Source organism: Podarcis filfolensis (genome assembly GCF_964270895.1).
Source record: "Podarcis filfolensis genome assembly, chromosome: 7".
Lineage (NCBI taxonomy): Eukaryota > Metazoa > Chordata > Lepidosauria > Squamata > Lacertidae > Podarcis > Podarcis filfolensis.
In genome coordinates this window covers 32,237,784-32,253,329 of record NC_139603.1, presented here as the reverse complement: position 1 = coordinate 32,253,329, position 15,546 = coordinate 32,237,784, and the positions used below count along the sequence as shown (strand labels likewise).

At 39.6% G+C, this 15,546-nt stretch overlaps 1 protein-coding gene across 6 annotated transcripts in view; it reads left to right on the top strand.

The window, feature by feature from the left end:
• KIF13A (kinesin family member 13A) overlaps positions 1 to 15,546 on the top strand; it is a 73,864-nt gene that overhangs the window by 55,122 nt on the left and 3,196 nt on the right. For 2 of the 6 annotated variants that reach the window (XM_083623661.1, XM_083623663.1), the window contains 3 exons: positions 97 to 245; positions 6,828 to 6,932; positions 14,203 to 15,268. In XM_083623661.1, the coding sequence (XP_083479787.1) occupies positions 97 to 245; positions 6,828 to 6,932; positions 14,203 to 15,268 (1,320 nt within the window). The remainder of the gene's footprint in view (positions 1 to 96; positions 246 to 6,827; positions 6,933 to 14,202; positions 15,269 to 15,546) is intronic. The other 4 variants (XM_083623664.1, XM_083623666.1, XM_083623662.1 and 1 more) reach the window with 3 other exon arrangements.

The window sequence follows — 15,546 nt, the reverse complement described above, 5'->3', positions numbered from 1 at the left end:
CTTTATATCACTTTCTTTTTCATTTTTTACTTATTTTTGCAGTTGATGTTAGAATAACTAACCTATTTGTGTGTGTGTTTATTTTCATTATCCAAGGTTATGTATCAGAGAATCCTCATGCATCAACCGTCAGCCCATTTAAAGCATTTTCTCCACAGCCACCCAAGTTTTTCAAACCTTTAATGCCAGTAAAAGAAGAACATAAAAAAATCTCCTTTGAAAGTCGGCCTCTACTTAGTAAAGAGGTAGGTCGTTAAGAACTATTATAGTTTCTTTTTTTTTTTTATAATATATTTATTAAAGTTTTCAAATAAAACATATATCAAATAAGCACTTATCGTTGTCCATTTAACATCTTTCAATTGTTACATGGGACTCCCCCACACCTCCCGCATACACTTACATCATTATTAAATTATTTTCAAGCAAATTATCATTTAACTCATCTTAATTAATAATCTTAATTTGGTTTGACATATAATTCGACTTTAAATCTATTTTAATGGTAGACAATTGTCTGCACTGGCATCCTATTCAGCACTCAGCCAGATTACAATATTTTTGTAAATAAGTCTTAAATTTCCTCCAGTCTTCTTCCATCCTTTCTTCTCCCTGGTCTCGAATTCTGCCGGTCATCTCGGCTAGTTGCATATAGTCCATCAGTTGCATCTGCCATTCTTCCACAGTGGGTAGCTCCTGAGTTTTCCAATTCTTGGCAATTAATATTCTTGCTGCTGTTGTTGCGTACAAAAAGAATGTTCTGTCCTCTTTTAACACACTCTGGCCGACAATACCCAGGAGAAAGGCCTCTGCTTTCTTAGTAAAGGTGTATTTAAACACCTTTTTTAATTCATTATATATTTTCTCCCAAAAGGCCTTCACTCTAGGGCAGGTCCACCAGAGGTGAAAAAATGTTCCTTCATTTTCCTTACACTTCCAACATTTGCTATCAGACGAATGGTATATTTTAGCCAGTTTGACAGGGGTCATGTACCATCTATACATCATTTTCATCACATTTTCCTTCAACGCATTACATGCAGTGAAGTTCAGCCCAGAGGTCCACAACCTTTCCCAATCTTCAAACATAATATTATACCCAATATCCTGCGCCCATTTTATCATTGTTGATTTTACCATTTCGTCATGTGTGTTCCATTTCAGCAGCAAGTTATACATTCTTGAAAGTACCTTAGTCTTAGGTTCTAACAGTTCAGTTTCTAACTTTGACTTTTCCACTTGGAATCCTAACTTTTTGTCGTTTTTAAACACTTCTTTAATCTGAGCATAGTGTAACCAGTCTCGCACTTTGTCTCTCATCTTTTCTAAACTCTGCAATTTCCAGTTGTCACCATCCTTTTCTATTATCTCCCAATATTTTGGCCAATTGGCCTCCATATTGGCTCTTTTCCGAGCCTTAGCCTCCAGGGGTGACAGCCACCTCGGAGTTTTATTCTCCAGTAAGTCTTTATATTTTGTCCAGACATTAAAAACTGATTTTCTGACAATATGGTTCTTGAAGGCCTTATTTATCTTAGCTTTATCATACCATAAATATGCATGCCATCCAAACGCATTATTAAAACCTTCCAAATCCAAGACATCCGTATCTTCAAGAAGTAACCAATCTTTTAACCAGCAGAAAGCTGCAGCTTCATAATACAACTTTAAGTCTGGCAGGGCAAAGCCCCCTCTTTCTTTCGCATCTGTTAATATTTTAAATTTGATTCTGGGCTTTTTGCCCTGCCAGACAAATTTAGAGATATCTTTCTGCCACTTCCGGAAGCACTCTGTCTTGTCTACAATCTGCAGTGTCTGAAACAAAAATAACATTTTTGGCAATACATTCATCTTGATGGCAGCTATTCGGCCTAGCAATGAAAGTTTTAATCTTGACCAACTATCCAAGTCTCTCTTAATCTCTGACCAACATTTTTCATAATTATCTTTAAATAAACTCAGATTTTTTGCTGTTATGTTTACCCCTAGGTATTTAACTTTTTTAACCACATTTAGTTCTGTCTCTTTCTGAAGCTGTTCCAACTCAATATCTGTCATGTTTTTCCCCAGAACTTTAGTTTTTTGCTTATTTAACTTAAATCCTGCCACTCGACCAAAGTTTTGAATCAGTTGTAGTACTCTTTTCAAACTAGACTCCGGCTCCTGTAATGTCAGAACTAGGTCATCTGCAAAAGCTTTAAGTTTATATTGTTTCGCTCCGACCTGAATCCCTTCCACCAACCGGTCCCCCCTAATCATATTCAGGAGCACTTCCAGAACCGAAATAAACAGTAATGGGGAAATCGGGCAGCCTTGTCGTGTACCTTTTTCAATTTTAAACTCTTCTGTAACCACATTGTTAACTATCAGTTTAGCCTTTTGTTCTGAATATATTGCCTCAATCCCGTTCTCAAACCCCCGTCCCACTCCCATTTCTTTTAAGTTCCCCTTCATAAATTTCCAAGAAATGTTGTCAAAGGCTTTCTCCGCGTCTATAAAAATTAAAGCTGCTTTGGTGTTTATGTTTGTTTGTAAAAGTTCCAATATGTCTATAATGTTCCTTGTGTTAGTAAACATATGTCTGCCCGGGAGAAAGCCTGCCTGGTCTTTATGGATTATCTCACTTAAAACTTTCTTAAATCTTCGTGCCAAAACATCTGCAAATATTTTGTAATCCACATTTAAAAGGGAGATGGGACGGTAATTCTTAAGTTGTGTCTTTTCAGTTTCTGACTTTGGAATCAATGTGATAAATGCTTCTTTCCACGATTCAGGCGCCTTCTTCCCCTCCATTATTTCATTACTGACCTCCAACAAAGGTTGTATCAAATAATCCTTCAATGTCTTATAGTAGTTAGAGGTCAGTCCATCTGGCCCTGGTGATTTGCCCTGTTTCAGACTCAGGATGGCCTGTTCAATCTCTTGTTGTGTTATTTTGCCATTTAAAATTGTTCTGTTTTCTTCTGACAGCTTTGCTAATCCATTTCTCTCCAAAAATTGTGTAATCTCTATTTCATCTTGTGGCCCTTGAGTATATAACTTTTTAAAATACCTCTGGAAGCACTTTCTAATCTCTCCCGGGTTCTGAATGTTCCTTCCTTCAACCTCTAAGTTTGTTACTGTATTTAATCTTTGTCTCCTTTTCAACTGCCAAGCTAGCAGTTTCCCACATTTATTTGCCGATTCAAAAGTTTTTTGTTTCATTGTTTTAATCTTCCATTCTATTTCCTGATTTATCAGCTTGGAATATTGCGCCTGATAAAGTTTAATTTCTCTCAGAATCGGTTGGGACTTCGGGTTAGATCTTAACTTCTTCTCCAACTCTTTGATACTTTCCAGAATTTTATCTTTCTTTTCATTTTGCAGTCTTTTCTTTAAGGAATTCTGTTGGATCAAGAACCCTCTCATCACAGCTTTACTTGCATCCCAGATAGTTCTTTTTTCCACCGTAGTGTTCAAATTAATCTCAAAATAGTCCTTTAAGGTTTTTTGGGCCTTCTTTACAATTCTTTGATCTCTAAACAGGCCATCATTCATCTTCCATCTAAAGGAGCCGATTGGGATCAATGTCATATCCATTCTCAAGGCGTTATGGTCGGAGCATGTTTTGGGGCAGATTTCCACCTTCCTCACCTTAGGTGCCAGACTTCTAGTTATCCATATTTGGTCGATTCGTGTCCAAGTCAGTTGAGCTTCAGAAAAGAATGTTCCTTCTCTTCCCAAGGGGTTTCTAACTCTCCAGATGTCAACCCAGTCCATATTGTCAGTCATTTCAAAAAAGGTCTTAGGTAGTCTTCCCTCTTTAGTAATGTTCTGGTTCTGTGACTTATCCATATTTGTTGATACGACCCCATTCATGTCCCCCATCATGATGACGTTGTTGTAATCCAGATAGTCCAGCATGATCTCGTGCAACTTCTTATAAAAATCCGATTTTCCTTCATTTGGAGCATAAATTCCTAATATCAAAATTTTTTCTCCTTGATACTGTATTTCTATTGCGAGGATTCTTCCACTTTCGTCTTTAAAGAGAAATTTTGGTGAAAGGCTCTCTTTTGCATAGATCACTACACCTCTCTTTTTAACTGTATCCGATGATATAAATTCTTGACCAAGCCTTTTATTTATTAACACCTTTCTATGGAGCCTAATCACATGCGTTTCTTGTAAGCATATAATGTCCAATTGTTCCTTTTTTAAAATATGGAAAATTTTAGACCTTTTTTCGGGACTGTTACAGCCATTTATGTTCCAACTCAAAAGCTGCAGAGACATCCTGGATAGATCTGGTTATTCTTTCTGGGGTGGTACCTTGTTCTCCGGTCCTTGAGGATCCGAGGGGGCGGGCTCCCCTGGAGGTTCTGGCGCTGGCAATCCAAGTCCTTTGTGGAGGTCTTCTCCGTGTGCTCCCAAAAACTTGTCTCTATCTTCCACTGTTTTGATTTTGATCTTTCTCCCTCTGTAGGTAAAGGATAATCCTTGTGGAAACTCCCACCTGAAGATAATTGCGTTGCTTCTCAACAGTCTTGCCAATTCCGTGTAATTAGATCTAAGGTCCAGCAACTGCTTAGGAATGTCCTTGTAGATTTCAATTCTCTTGCCCAAGATGTCTAGTGACTTTTCGTAGTGCAGGCCCAAAATCTTGTCCCTTTCCTCCTTTGATCTCAATGTTATCAAACAATCTCTGGGCTTCTCTGTCCTTCTGACTCTGCCAAGCCTAAAAGCAGATGCAATTTTAAAGTCTTTTTCCTCTAACTCCCAAAACTTGGCAAATTCCTTAGTTAGAAATTCAATAAGATTATCTTCTTCCACCTCTGGTATTGACCGTATCCTCAAGTTGGTCTCCCTGTTTCGCAGTTCTGTCATCAAAAAGTAAATCTGATGTTCTCCAACTTGTTTGCTGAGTGGTCTTACTTCTTTCTCAAGTTCTTCCAATCTTTGACTAGTATCTTCAGCCAGTTTACGATTCTCACCTACAGCCTCCTTTAATTCTCCAATGGATTGGGCATTCTGTGCAACTTGTCCAGTCAGCTTATTCAAACTTTCTGTGTTCTGTTCAATTTTAGCTGTATGCAAATCAGCCTTCTTGTCCAGAGCCTCCAGTTTCTCCAAAATTTTCTCCAAGACAGAGCTACTTGTCCCTGAAGCCATATCTCCCAGGTGCAGCTCCTCTGTCTCACCCTCCCCTGCCTGTATTAGGGAGGCCGCCTCTATGTCTGGAGGCAAAGTGGAAGGCAAGGCCGGCACAGAAGATCTACGCTGTGAGGCTGCAGATAAAGTTAAAGTTGTTTGTTTAGTCCTTCCTCTTCTCCTTGCGCCACTCATTCCAAAGTTATCTGTAATCCAAGGTCAATCCAAGTTGTTCCCATGAGAAAGCAGAGTCCCAGATGCAATAGTCAAACAGAGGCCGGGAAAGGGAAAGTAAAACAAAGTCACTGCTGTAAGCCCAAAATCCTCTAGAGGGAGCTTAATACGTCTTCAGGGAAAAGATCAAATCCAAGTTAAACTTATAAATTTAAATCCATGTCTATCGCCTCCACAGTGTGTTATTTTTAGCAGAGTAAAACTTAAAGCAAAACAGTGTTTCTTACAGTGCCTTGACTGCAACAGTTTCAAAGTATCCAGTTCCAGCTCAGAATGTTTCAAAACCTGAATTCAATATATCCAAAGTTGCAAACTGGTGCTCATTCAGGCAGCTCCAGCACCAGAGATTCTTATTTATTTTATAATCCACTGGTACCACAGAAGAAGAATATCAGTGCATCCCACATATGACCAGCAAAAGTCAATAGCTCAAAGTCTTTCACTCAGAAAACTGCTTTAACAGGGTGCCAGCATTTAGTTAAAGCATAACTTTTTGTCTCCACTCCTCCTGCTCTTTGCTTAAAGTTCAGTATCGCGGGAGATGGGCTTCCTGCTTATTCTCACTCCGTTTTCAGCCAAATTTCAACTTTTTTTTAAAAAGTTTTAAAAGTTCCATAAAGTTCTCAAAAAGTTTCAGAAAGTTGACGAAAGTTTCAGAAAGTTTTCAATGTCCAAATTTACTCACGGGTTGTAGTTTCCAAAGTTCAGAAAAGTTGCAGGAAGAAAGGACAGCGCTGACCGGCAACAGCAATGCGGCTTCACTTCGCTGTTTGCGCAACGACCCACAGCGCCGCTACCCCCTCCGCGATCCGGAGCCCCTTACGGGGTCCCTTCAACGTTTTGGGGGCTGCTTCTGGCGCCCGCCGGGTCCCGAGACCACAGGCTTCTGCCACCTGTGGTTTTCCTGGATGGGTCTCCGCTTCGCCGTAGCGGACGACCCGTTTACAGCGGAGCTCCCTTCTCCTTACTCGGAGAAGGCAGCCATTACCGGTCGCGCCGCCTCCGGAACAGAACTATTATAGTTTCTTAATCTTGATTAATTTATGTGCAAGTAGCTATTGTCTTTGCCAGTAAATAACTTGCAGCTTGCATTTGTGATACGGAGAATTTGGAATCCTACATTAAAATTCAGCAATTCCTTTTCTCTGTACTGGAATGATAATCCTATTTCATTTTTGTCTCCTTTTGTTCAGCATGGAGTGTGTTTCTGCTTAATCGTTGTCTGTTGAAAAACAGCTGTCCTGAATTGTCAATTTCTTTTATTAGGCTATAGCACTATTTGAGGAAACGGTTTCATGTTTTCCACAACTGAAAACAAATGTGGTGTTGCATGGATTTCTGTAATTAAGCCATTTAACCTCCTGCCTGAGGTGTTTTAAAAACATGTCCTCCTGTCTTACTAACATGCATGGGTTTGTAAATACCTTATTTGTGTGATGTTTTGTGTGTCTTAACCTTTGCAGAGCATGCCATCATCTCAGGTACATAGCGCTGGTTGTGTTGTGCCCTCAGGAAGTAATGCCAGTAGCATGCCAGTAGAACACAATAACATACATGAGGAAAATATTGTAAGTTTTGCATTGGTTTCTGTCATAATGCCTGGTGGTGGTTTAAGGCCCTCTCATGGGGTGTAATTTTTGCTATACTGTAATAGTGAAGGAAACAAGATGTGCATACAATGTGCATGTTGGCTTTTAAATATGTGGCAAAATGCATAATTTGTTACAATTATTTTAAATTGATCATTCATATATTTTGAAATGATCATTCATATATAAGTTTTCAAGGGGAAAGGTAGAACTTTGTAGGGCTTATTCACTGGTAAATTCAGAATGTCAGCATTCATGAACTTTCCAGTACTTCCACATGTTTAATTTGTAGATTGGTTTAGACTGAAAAATGTAAACGTTGAAGTGTACAGCAAAGCAGACTTGCCATTCATTTTCATATATTTGAAATGTCCACCTTTGTTGGCTTCCTCACATAGACAATCAACTTTATAAAATAAAGTGTTGTATACCTAGCGTTGACACTGAAGTGGATATACTGCAGTCTTGGGTTTAGGCCTGGTTTGGGGACTGAATAAACTTTGGTTGCACTGATGGATGACCTTTACTAAGAGGTAGATGGAATTGGGACCCTGTTACTCTTGCTTAGTGTTTCAGCTGCCTTTGATACCAGTGACCATAGTATCCTCCACGATAAACTGTGTGGAGTGGGTATTAGAGGCACTGTATTACAGTGGTTCCACACTTACCTGCATAGCTGAGTCCAGAGAATAACATTAGGGGAGTGTTCTTTATCCCCTGGGGTTCTGACATCTATATGAAGTAGTTGGGTGTGGTTGATAGGAATTTTGGAGCAGTACACTGATGATATGCAGCTCTATTTATCCATAACATCTGAATCTGGAGAGATTGTGCAAGCCCTGGACCAGAGACTGGATGCAGGCCAATAAATTGTGTTGAAATCTTGTGAAGATTGAGGCTCTTTGAATAGGTGGTTCTTGTTTCCAAATGATAAGCCAGTTGCTTCTTCTGATTGGGGTTATGCTCCCTCTAAAGCATCAAGAGGTGCTCTAGGATACATCTTTGTCATTGAAAGCTAAAACATTTGCACTGGCTGCCTATATGCTACCAGCCCAGGTTCAAAGCCCTTGTGATATGAAAGCTGTGAACGGGTTGAGTCCAAGATAATTTAACTACATTGGTAGTTAATCCTCACCACCACCACAAAAGGCATTTTTATACCACTCATAGTCAAAGTACTTGCTTATTCAGATGCTACTTGAGAGCAATTTATGGCCAGTCTTGGCTTCTGGAAGCAGATAAGCTTGTAGTTACCTGGCAAGATTCTTAGAGATCAGATCTCTGCCTAGAATGGTAGGTAGTGAAGATAGGCCAGAAAGTTTGAAGTTAAGTGTAAAAGGAGATGAGGAAGAGATCAGAATCAGAAGAGATAAGTAAAAATATCATTTGAGAGGTTTTGGGTGTTGGGAGCAAGGAGAAAATATATCTTGAGGTGTACATTTAGCTGTTGAAAGCACAGGAAAACCTTCAGCCCTGGGGGGAGAAGTGTGGAGGGAGATTTATAGAACAATTGTGTGCCTGGGTGTGCTTTATCTTCTAAGTTTCCTCTTTTTCCATTGCAGCCTGTATTGGCTTGGCTTGGCTTGCCAATTGACCTGAAGACCCCATAGACAGGCCTGCTTTCATATCTTTAACATCTATACAATGTGAGAAACCAGCCAGGATGATTGTAGGGCATGGGAATCAATATGACTTGCTGCTAATGGCACCCAGTGAACCACTTGTTGCAGGCAAAGAAGCAGCCAGAAAAGTTGTCAACCCTCTAAATTACACAGGAGCCTGGTTAGGGGGAAAAGTTGGTAACCCTTAATTCTAACCTTATTTCACTTAATAAATTAGCCACTTAATAGGCATGAACAGTTGTAAATGAATTATTGCCCTTATAAATGGTGCCATGTTATTTTATATTAATGAGGATCTCTCTTTCTGGAGTTTTTGATTTCAAGTTTGCCTGATGAGGGGGACACAGATGGCACTGTGGTCTAAACCACTGAGCCTCTTGGGCTTGCCGATGAGGAGGTTGGCAGTTTGAATCCCCACGACGGGGTGAGCTCCCATTGCTCAGTCCCAGCTCCTGCCAACCTAGCAGTTTGAAAGCACACAAAAAAGTGCAAGTAGATAAATAGGTGTCGCTCTGGCGGGAATGTAAACTGTGTTTCCGTACGTTGCTCTGGTTTCACCAGAAGTGGCTTAGTCATGCTGGCCACATGACTCGGAAAAACTGTCTTCGGACAAACACCGGCTCCCTCGGCCTGTAAAGCGAGATGAGTGCCGCAACCCCAGAGTCGTCTGCAACTGGACTTAACTGTCAGAGGTCCTTTACCTTTACCTTTTTCCTGATGAGAGAGTTGTAGCATAGCCTTCTCAAAATGTAATCATATTGAATTAACAAATATTCTGTGGTTATTCCAGTTTCACCACTACCTTGGAGCTAGATGGCTATAGGTGTCAGCACAGTGGACCTAGATCCCAGATTTGTCTGTGAGCAGATACATGGAGCTGCCACTATCCTTTTATGTTATGCTTTGTTTGTAGACAGCTAAGTGAACTTGATTATGGTATCTATAAACAGCAATACATTCTTGTTTACTGCACAGCATAATTCATTTCTATACAAAGAATGTATAGAGAAAGCATTAAGAGGATTTTGCACTTCACTAGTGGAAGATTGTATTTAAAATTATCTAAGTTTCTTTTGGTATAAAAACATCAGTTACATTCACCGTTAAAATTTCAATTATTTTCATATGTCAACAAACAGTTTTCTTCAAGGTATAGAAACCACATAGACTGCAGAGTAGTTACTTATTGTCGTGTTCACCTGATATTGCCCAAACCTCATTTTCCCCTGGCTTTTGTTTTCTCTGAAAGGATCCTTCAGTGTAGAAAAAGGTTGCAAGAAATTTTCACTTTTCAAGGACATTGACTGGACATAGTGTGCTGACTGTTGATTACTGAGCTAGTGGAGGATAAGCAAGAAGATTCTGAAATGATTAGATCATGTTGGACTAGTTAAAATGTCTAATGAATGGTGAGCCCTATCTTACAAATTACTCAATCTATGTCATAGAAATCAATTTTTAGTGGGTAAAACTTCATTCAAGTTCTAACCAGTATACCTCAAACAACTTCAGTATTGGCACTGTTCCACAAATTGGATCGTATCATTATATTCAGACTTTATGTCCTGCCCATGTAGTGCTAAAATTGTTGCTGTGCAACTTTAGATTGATATATCAGTGAGAACAACTTAATGTGTCGCCACAGTGGTGCATGCTCTAGTTATCTCTCGCTTGGACTACCGCAGTGCGTTCTATGTGGGGCTACCTTTGAAGGTGACCCAGAAACTACAACTAATCCAGAATGCGGCAGCTAGACTGGTGACAGGGAGTGGCCGCTGAGACCACATACCACCAGTCTTGAAAGACCTACATTGGCTCCCAGTACGTTTCCAAATGCAATTCAGAGTGTTGGTGCTGACCTTTAAAGCCCTAAATGGCCTTGGTCCAGTATACCTGAAGGAGTGTCTCCACCCCCATCATTCTGCCCGGACACTGAGGTCCAGTGCCGAGGGCCTTCTGGCGGTTCCCTCGCTGTGAGAAGCCAAGTTACAGGGAACCAGGCAGAGGGTCTTCTCGGTAGTGGCACCCGCCCTGTGGAACGCCCTCCCAACACATGTCAAAGAGAAAAACTACCAGACTTTTAGAAGACATCTGGAGGCAGCCCTCTTTGGGAAGCTTTTAATGTTTAATAGACTATTGTATTTTAATATTTTGTTGGAAGCCGCTCAGAGTGGCTGGGGAAACCCAGCCAGATGGGTGGGGTATAAATAATAAATTATTATTATGTTAATTATGCTAAAACAAGTATTTTTGCCTTTGGAAAATATCTCTCTCACCATAAATGGCCACTTGATAGTGAAGCCATTGAATAAATCTCTACTAAGTATAAAGCTTGGAGAGCACTGCATGCTGTTTTTGGTTATGCAGAAGTCCCCTCCCAGCTGTTTTACTGAACTGAGATTTGGAGATTAACAGAAATGGAACATGTAGAAATTTCACAGAATGAATTTCTAAGATCTACACTTAGAACCCTACATGGTACTCCAGTAGTTTGTATTACTGTAGAAGTTGGATTAATGCCCGCAAAGTTCCTCACTCTCATGCTGTTTGTATATTATTACAAGTAGTTTAGAATAAATTGTGATACACTATTGCAAAAATTATTCTTGGCGCAAAGCAGACACAAATGCAAAAACAGTTGACTAGCTCACTGTGTGCAAATAATGTCACATCAACCCCCATGATACCAAGAACTAATATTTAGCTTGCCATGACCACCCCCCTCCAATTATCCAAACTAAATTAAGGGTGTATTTCTATAATAAAGTTAGCAAAACACCCCACTCTTCTATTTTTTTATATATATTTAATTATATATAACATGCTTTTGAAGGTTATTTTCTATGATTTCACACATTTTGTCCTGTATGTGGTCGATTCCAAATCATGCATACTCTGTCTTGAGAAATTATATCAGAAGTATCATTTCAGAGCAATTGCTATTTGTGAAATGCAGCTTGTTGAGGCTTCTCAATATGAACTTCATTTTGTTATTTATACTAAACACAAGAGGAAATTCCTATAACCATTTTCAGATAGTCTGGCCAGTTCTGATGATTTAGCTGGAAAAAACCCCATCAACAACTGATAGAATTAGGTTACACTTAAGAGCTGCTAGAGTTACACAGAAATGGACAACATAATTTACTGAAACAAATTCTGCAAACTGAAAATGTGTGATATATGTAAAGATTTGGGCTTTGATCCTAACATCAATTCCATGGGTGGAATGGAGTTCATTTTCACAAAGTGGGTTTTTTCTAAGCCTCCTGAAAATTGTTCCTGAGGCTTAGGGGATTTTCCTAATCAGCATAGCATATGATACAGGGGACTGCAGTAGGAAGCGGGTGGCATGACCCTTTGGTTAAATGTAAGTGCCTTCTGCTTGTACACTATACCTTTTGGATACAAATTCTAGAGTGCTTCTATATAGTTTGCTTGTTTTTACTTTAGGTGTAATTTTATAGGATCACCACCTTCTGTCTAATTGCAATGAGGATGAAGTCTTGCATAACCCACTTTGATTAAAGAACAAATATTTGATTAGTATATATTATTTGCAATATAGAAATCTTAGGAAGCTCTATTTAATCCCATTATACTCTCACAAAAATCCTGGCTAGCACACAGGTGTGTTGTGCTTATCAGCAATAAGAATTTTCAGCTCATCTGCATTACCATTACGAACTAGTTGGCTAGTCTAGATCAAGCTTCCTCAATCTAAGCCCTCCAGATGTTTTGAGACTACAGTTCCCATCATCCCTGACCACTGGTCCTGCTAGCTAGGGATCATGGGAGTTGTAGGCCAAAAACATCTGGAGGGCCGAGGTTGAGGAAGCCTGGTTTTAAAGTGTAGAAGAAACTTTGCAATGAGCAGGTGGGTGAGAGGAAGAAGTATATCCTAGGAAATTCAAACAAAGGTAACATATAGAGTGGTATTAAACTAAGTAATTGCATGAGCAGAATGATTTCCATTTGCATAACGGAACTCTGAAATCGCCAAAGGATTGGGGAAACTCGTAGAACATATTTAGGTGGGGGTGGAAAGGGTGGGGGAATTCATTGCACTAATGGAACCCGTGACTTAGCACTACTTTGAATTCCACCCATAGATAGATAGCAATTTTAGCTAGATAATAGAAATTGTATACACAAATATTATAAAAGTTACATGCATTACTCGAAGTAGTACAGAAAGAGCAGAAGCATTCCACTGCATACTTGCATGGGCAGGACATCATCTGTTAATGAGAGCTGATTACTTGTTCTGCATTGCTAGAAAACTAAAAAACTAGAGCGACTATTTAGGCTGCTGCTTTAAATAACACATAACTTCAGCAGTATCCAATCCAAATAACTTTATTGTACTATTGGCCATGACAAATACTTCAGCAGTACAGACTTTGGACTCATTTCATTGCTTTAAAAGCAAAGCAATGCAGACCAATAGTTCCATGGAAAGACGCATGTTTTTCCTAGTGCCTGGTAGATTTCTCATAAGCTCCACTGTTTCAACTATGCCAGTATCACCTATTGTTTAGCACCTTGTCTATGAACACATAGTCCAGGACTAGTTTAATACACTACTCCTATACTACCTTCCCTTCTTGTATCAAAGATTTAAAATCCACATGCATCTTATGATAGATGCAGAAAGATGTTTGGTTCTAAATATTGTGTATATGGCAGTATGGTGATTAGGATGTAAACCAGGGTGGGCAGTTGAATCAGACTTTTACAAAATATTTTGCAGCCTGCTTCACCACAGTTGGAATCCTGACAGAAATTTGCTGTAATCATTACACTTGGCAGGAATTTTAATAAAGCTCATTTAATCATTATCTTATTCAATTTAACACAGCTGTGCAGGTGGCTAAAAATGGAGTTGCACAAAAACAAATTATTTGTATTGTATAAGAAAAAATAACTGGCACTACAATCTATACACGGCCAGTGAAACAATATTTATATTGGACCAACAAGTGAGACCTGAATTAGGATCAGACATTGTTGCTTAAAATGTAGGGATTAAACTCCTTGATAATGGGGTATCTAATAGGAATGGGGTATCTAGTACCACTAGCCCAAAATAGCTTTAGACTTGGATTTTTACAGCTATACTGTGCCCCACTCCCACCTGTCATACCTCAGTTAAAACTGGGTGTGGGTTATGGCATGAGGAGTTGGCTAGTAAAAGAAAGTAAGAGCATTTCACTGGATGTGCTCAAATTCTTAAGTAGCAAATTGGATCCCAATCATAAGGTACACACACACACATATCTTAATTTCCTTGATAATCGAACTCTTAGAATAAAGTGAATGGCAAGTGTTCTTAAAATAGCCAAGTTCTGGCAACATTCAGCATTACCCAAGCAGATTTTTGCTTGTGCAGCAGAACTTCTCCTTCTGTCCTCCCACTTGCAACCCCTCCCTAAAAATCTGCTCCGGAGGGTTGGTGAAACCCTCCAGAGCAGATCTTTGGGGTGCGCAGGGGAGTGCAGGGCAGGCAAGAGGAAAAGGAATACTCATTGCACAAGTGGGCAGGCATTTATTTATCCTTCATTGATAACTTGTCATGCCTTTGCTTAAAATGCAGAAGTAGTAACTGTAAACCTTTACAATTTTAGCAGGACTCTGAGGATGACGACGAGTTGGAGGCCATTAACAAGAAGCCTTATGTGCCCGAAGAATTTGCTGACTTCAGTGTCTACAATGCCAGCTTGGAAAACAGGGAATGGTTATCCTCTAAAGGAGACTTTGTAAACTCTCGTGTTGTTGAAAAAGAAGTATCTCGTAGTCCTACCACTAGCAGTATTACTAGTGGCTACTTTTCCCACAGTGCCTCTAATGCTACTTTGTCTGATATGCTTGTTCCCTGTAGTGATAGCACAGATCAATTAGCCAATCAGATGAGGGATTTGGATTCTAATGACCATCCTGTAGCCCATCTAACTCACGATTTAAGACCTTCAAACAAGGAGACTTCAGAACCAGAAAGAGACTTGGCAAAATATAAGGTGCTCATGTCACCAGTTAAAGAAAATAGTGCCTTAGCAGCAGAGGTTCCAATGTATGAAAGTACTTCTACCATTCCCACACAGTTACAGTGCACAGGTTTGGATTCCTCAGCTAATAAAAACACACCACATGGGATTGAATTTCCATTTCGAGAAGCAACAGTTGAACACACTTCAAATGTTTTTGAGGATCATGCATTTACAGAATTCATGGGTGCTGAAGATGGGAAGGAACTTGAATGTTCTGTAGGTCCACAGTTCTGTTCCAGCAGCTCTTCTAGTCAAAAGAAAAAGGTCTCAGCAGCTGGAACAAATTGTGCCTCTGGTTTCTCAGATAATATTTACAACCAAGACAATCCTTTGAGCCATTTGCAATCTGCACCAGTGGGATATCAGCGGTCAAACAGTACTGAAAATCCTTCATTGTCTGTCAGAATAAAAGAGGCTTCATATTGTCAGATGTATGCAGACTCTTTCCTAGCAGATGACTTCATTGGAAAAAATCATTTAAATGTCTCTCATTGTGAAGATGTTACTTCTGAAGAACACCCTAGTTGGGTGGAAGTGGGGGAACAAGTGTATATTGGTAGTAACAAGCCAGGCATAGTAAGATATGTCGGTTCTGTTGATTTTTCATCTGGTACCTGGGTTGGCATTGAATTACATTTTCAAACAGGTAAGATATGGTCCTTTCCATTATATATTTAGAATCCTAGATACAAGTTGTCTGGTAATATTTGTATATCCCAGTATTTTAGGACTGGAGAAGTCCAACTGGTGAAATTAGTAATGCCTGTTTACTTTTATTCATTTACATCCCACCTTTCTTCCTTCATGAAACTCAAGGCAGCACACATAGGCATTTCATTGGGGACCCTAGAGGATGGGGTGCAAAGTGGGGTTGGGTCCAAACCCTGGGATAATTTGTCAGAAAGACTGTTGTAATCAAAGCTA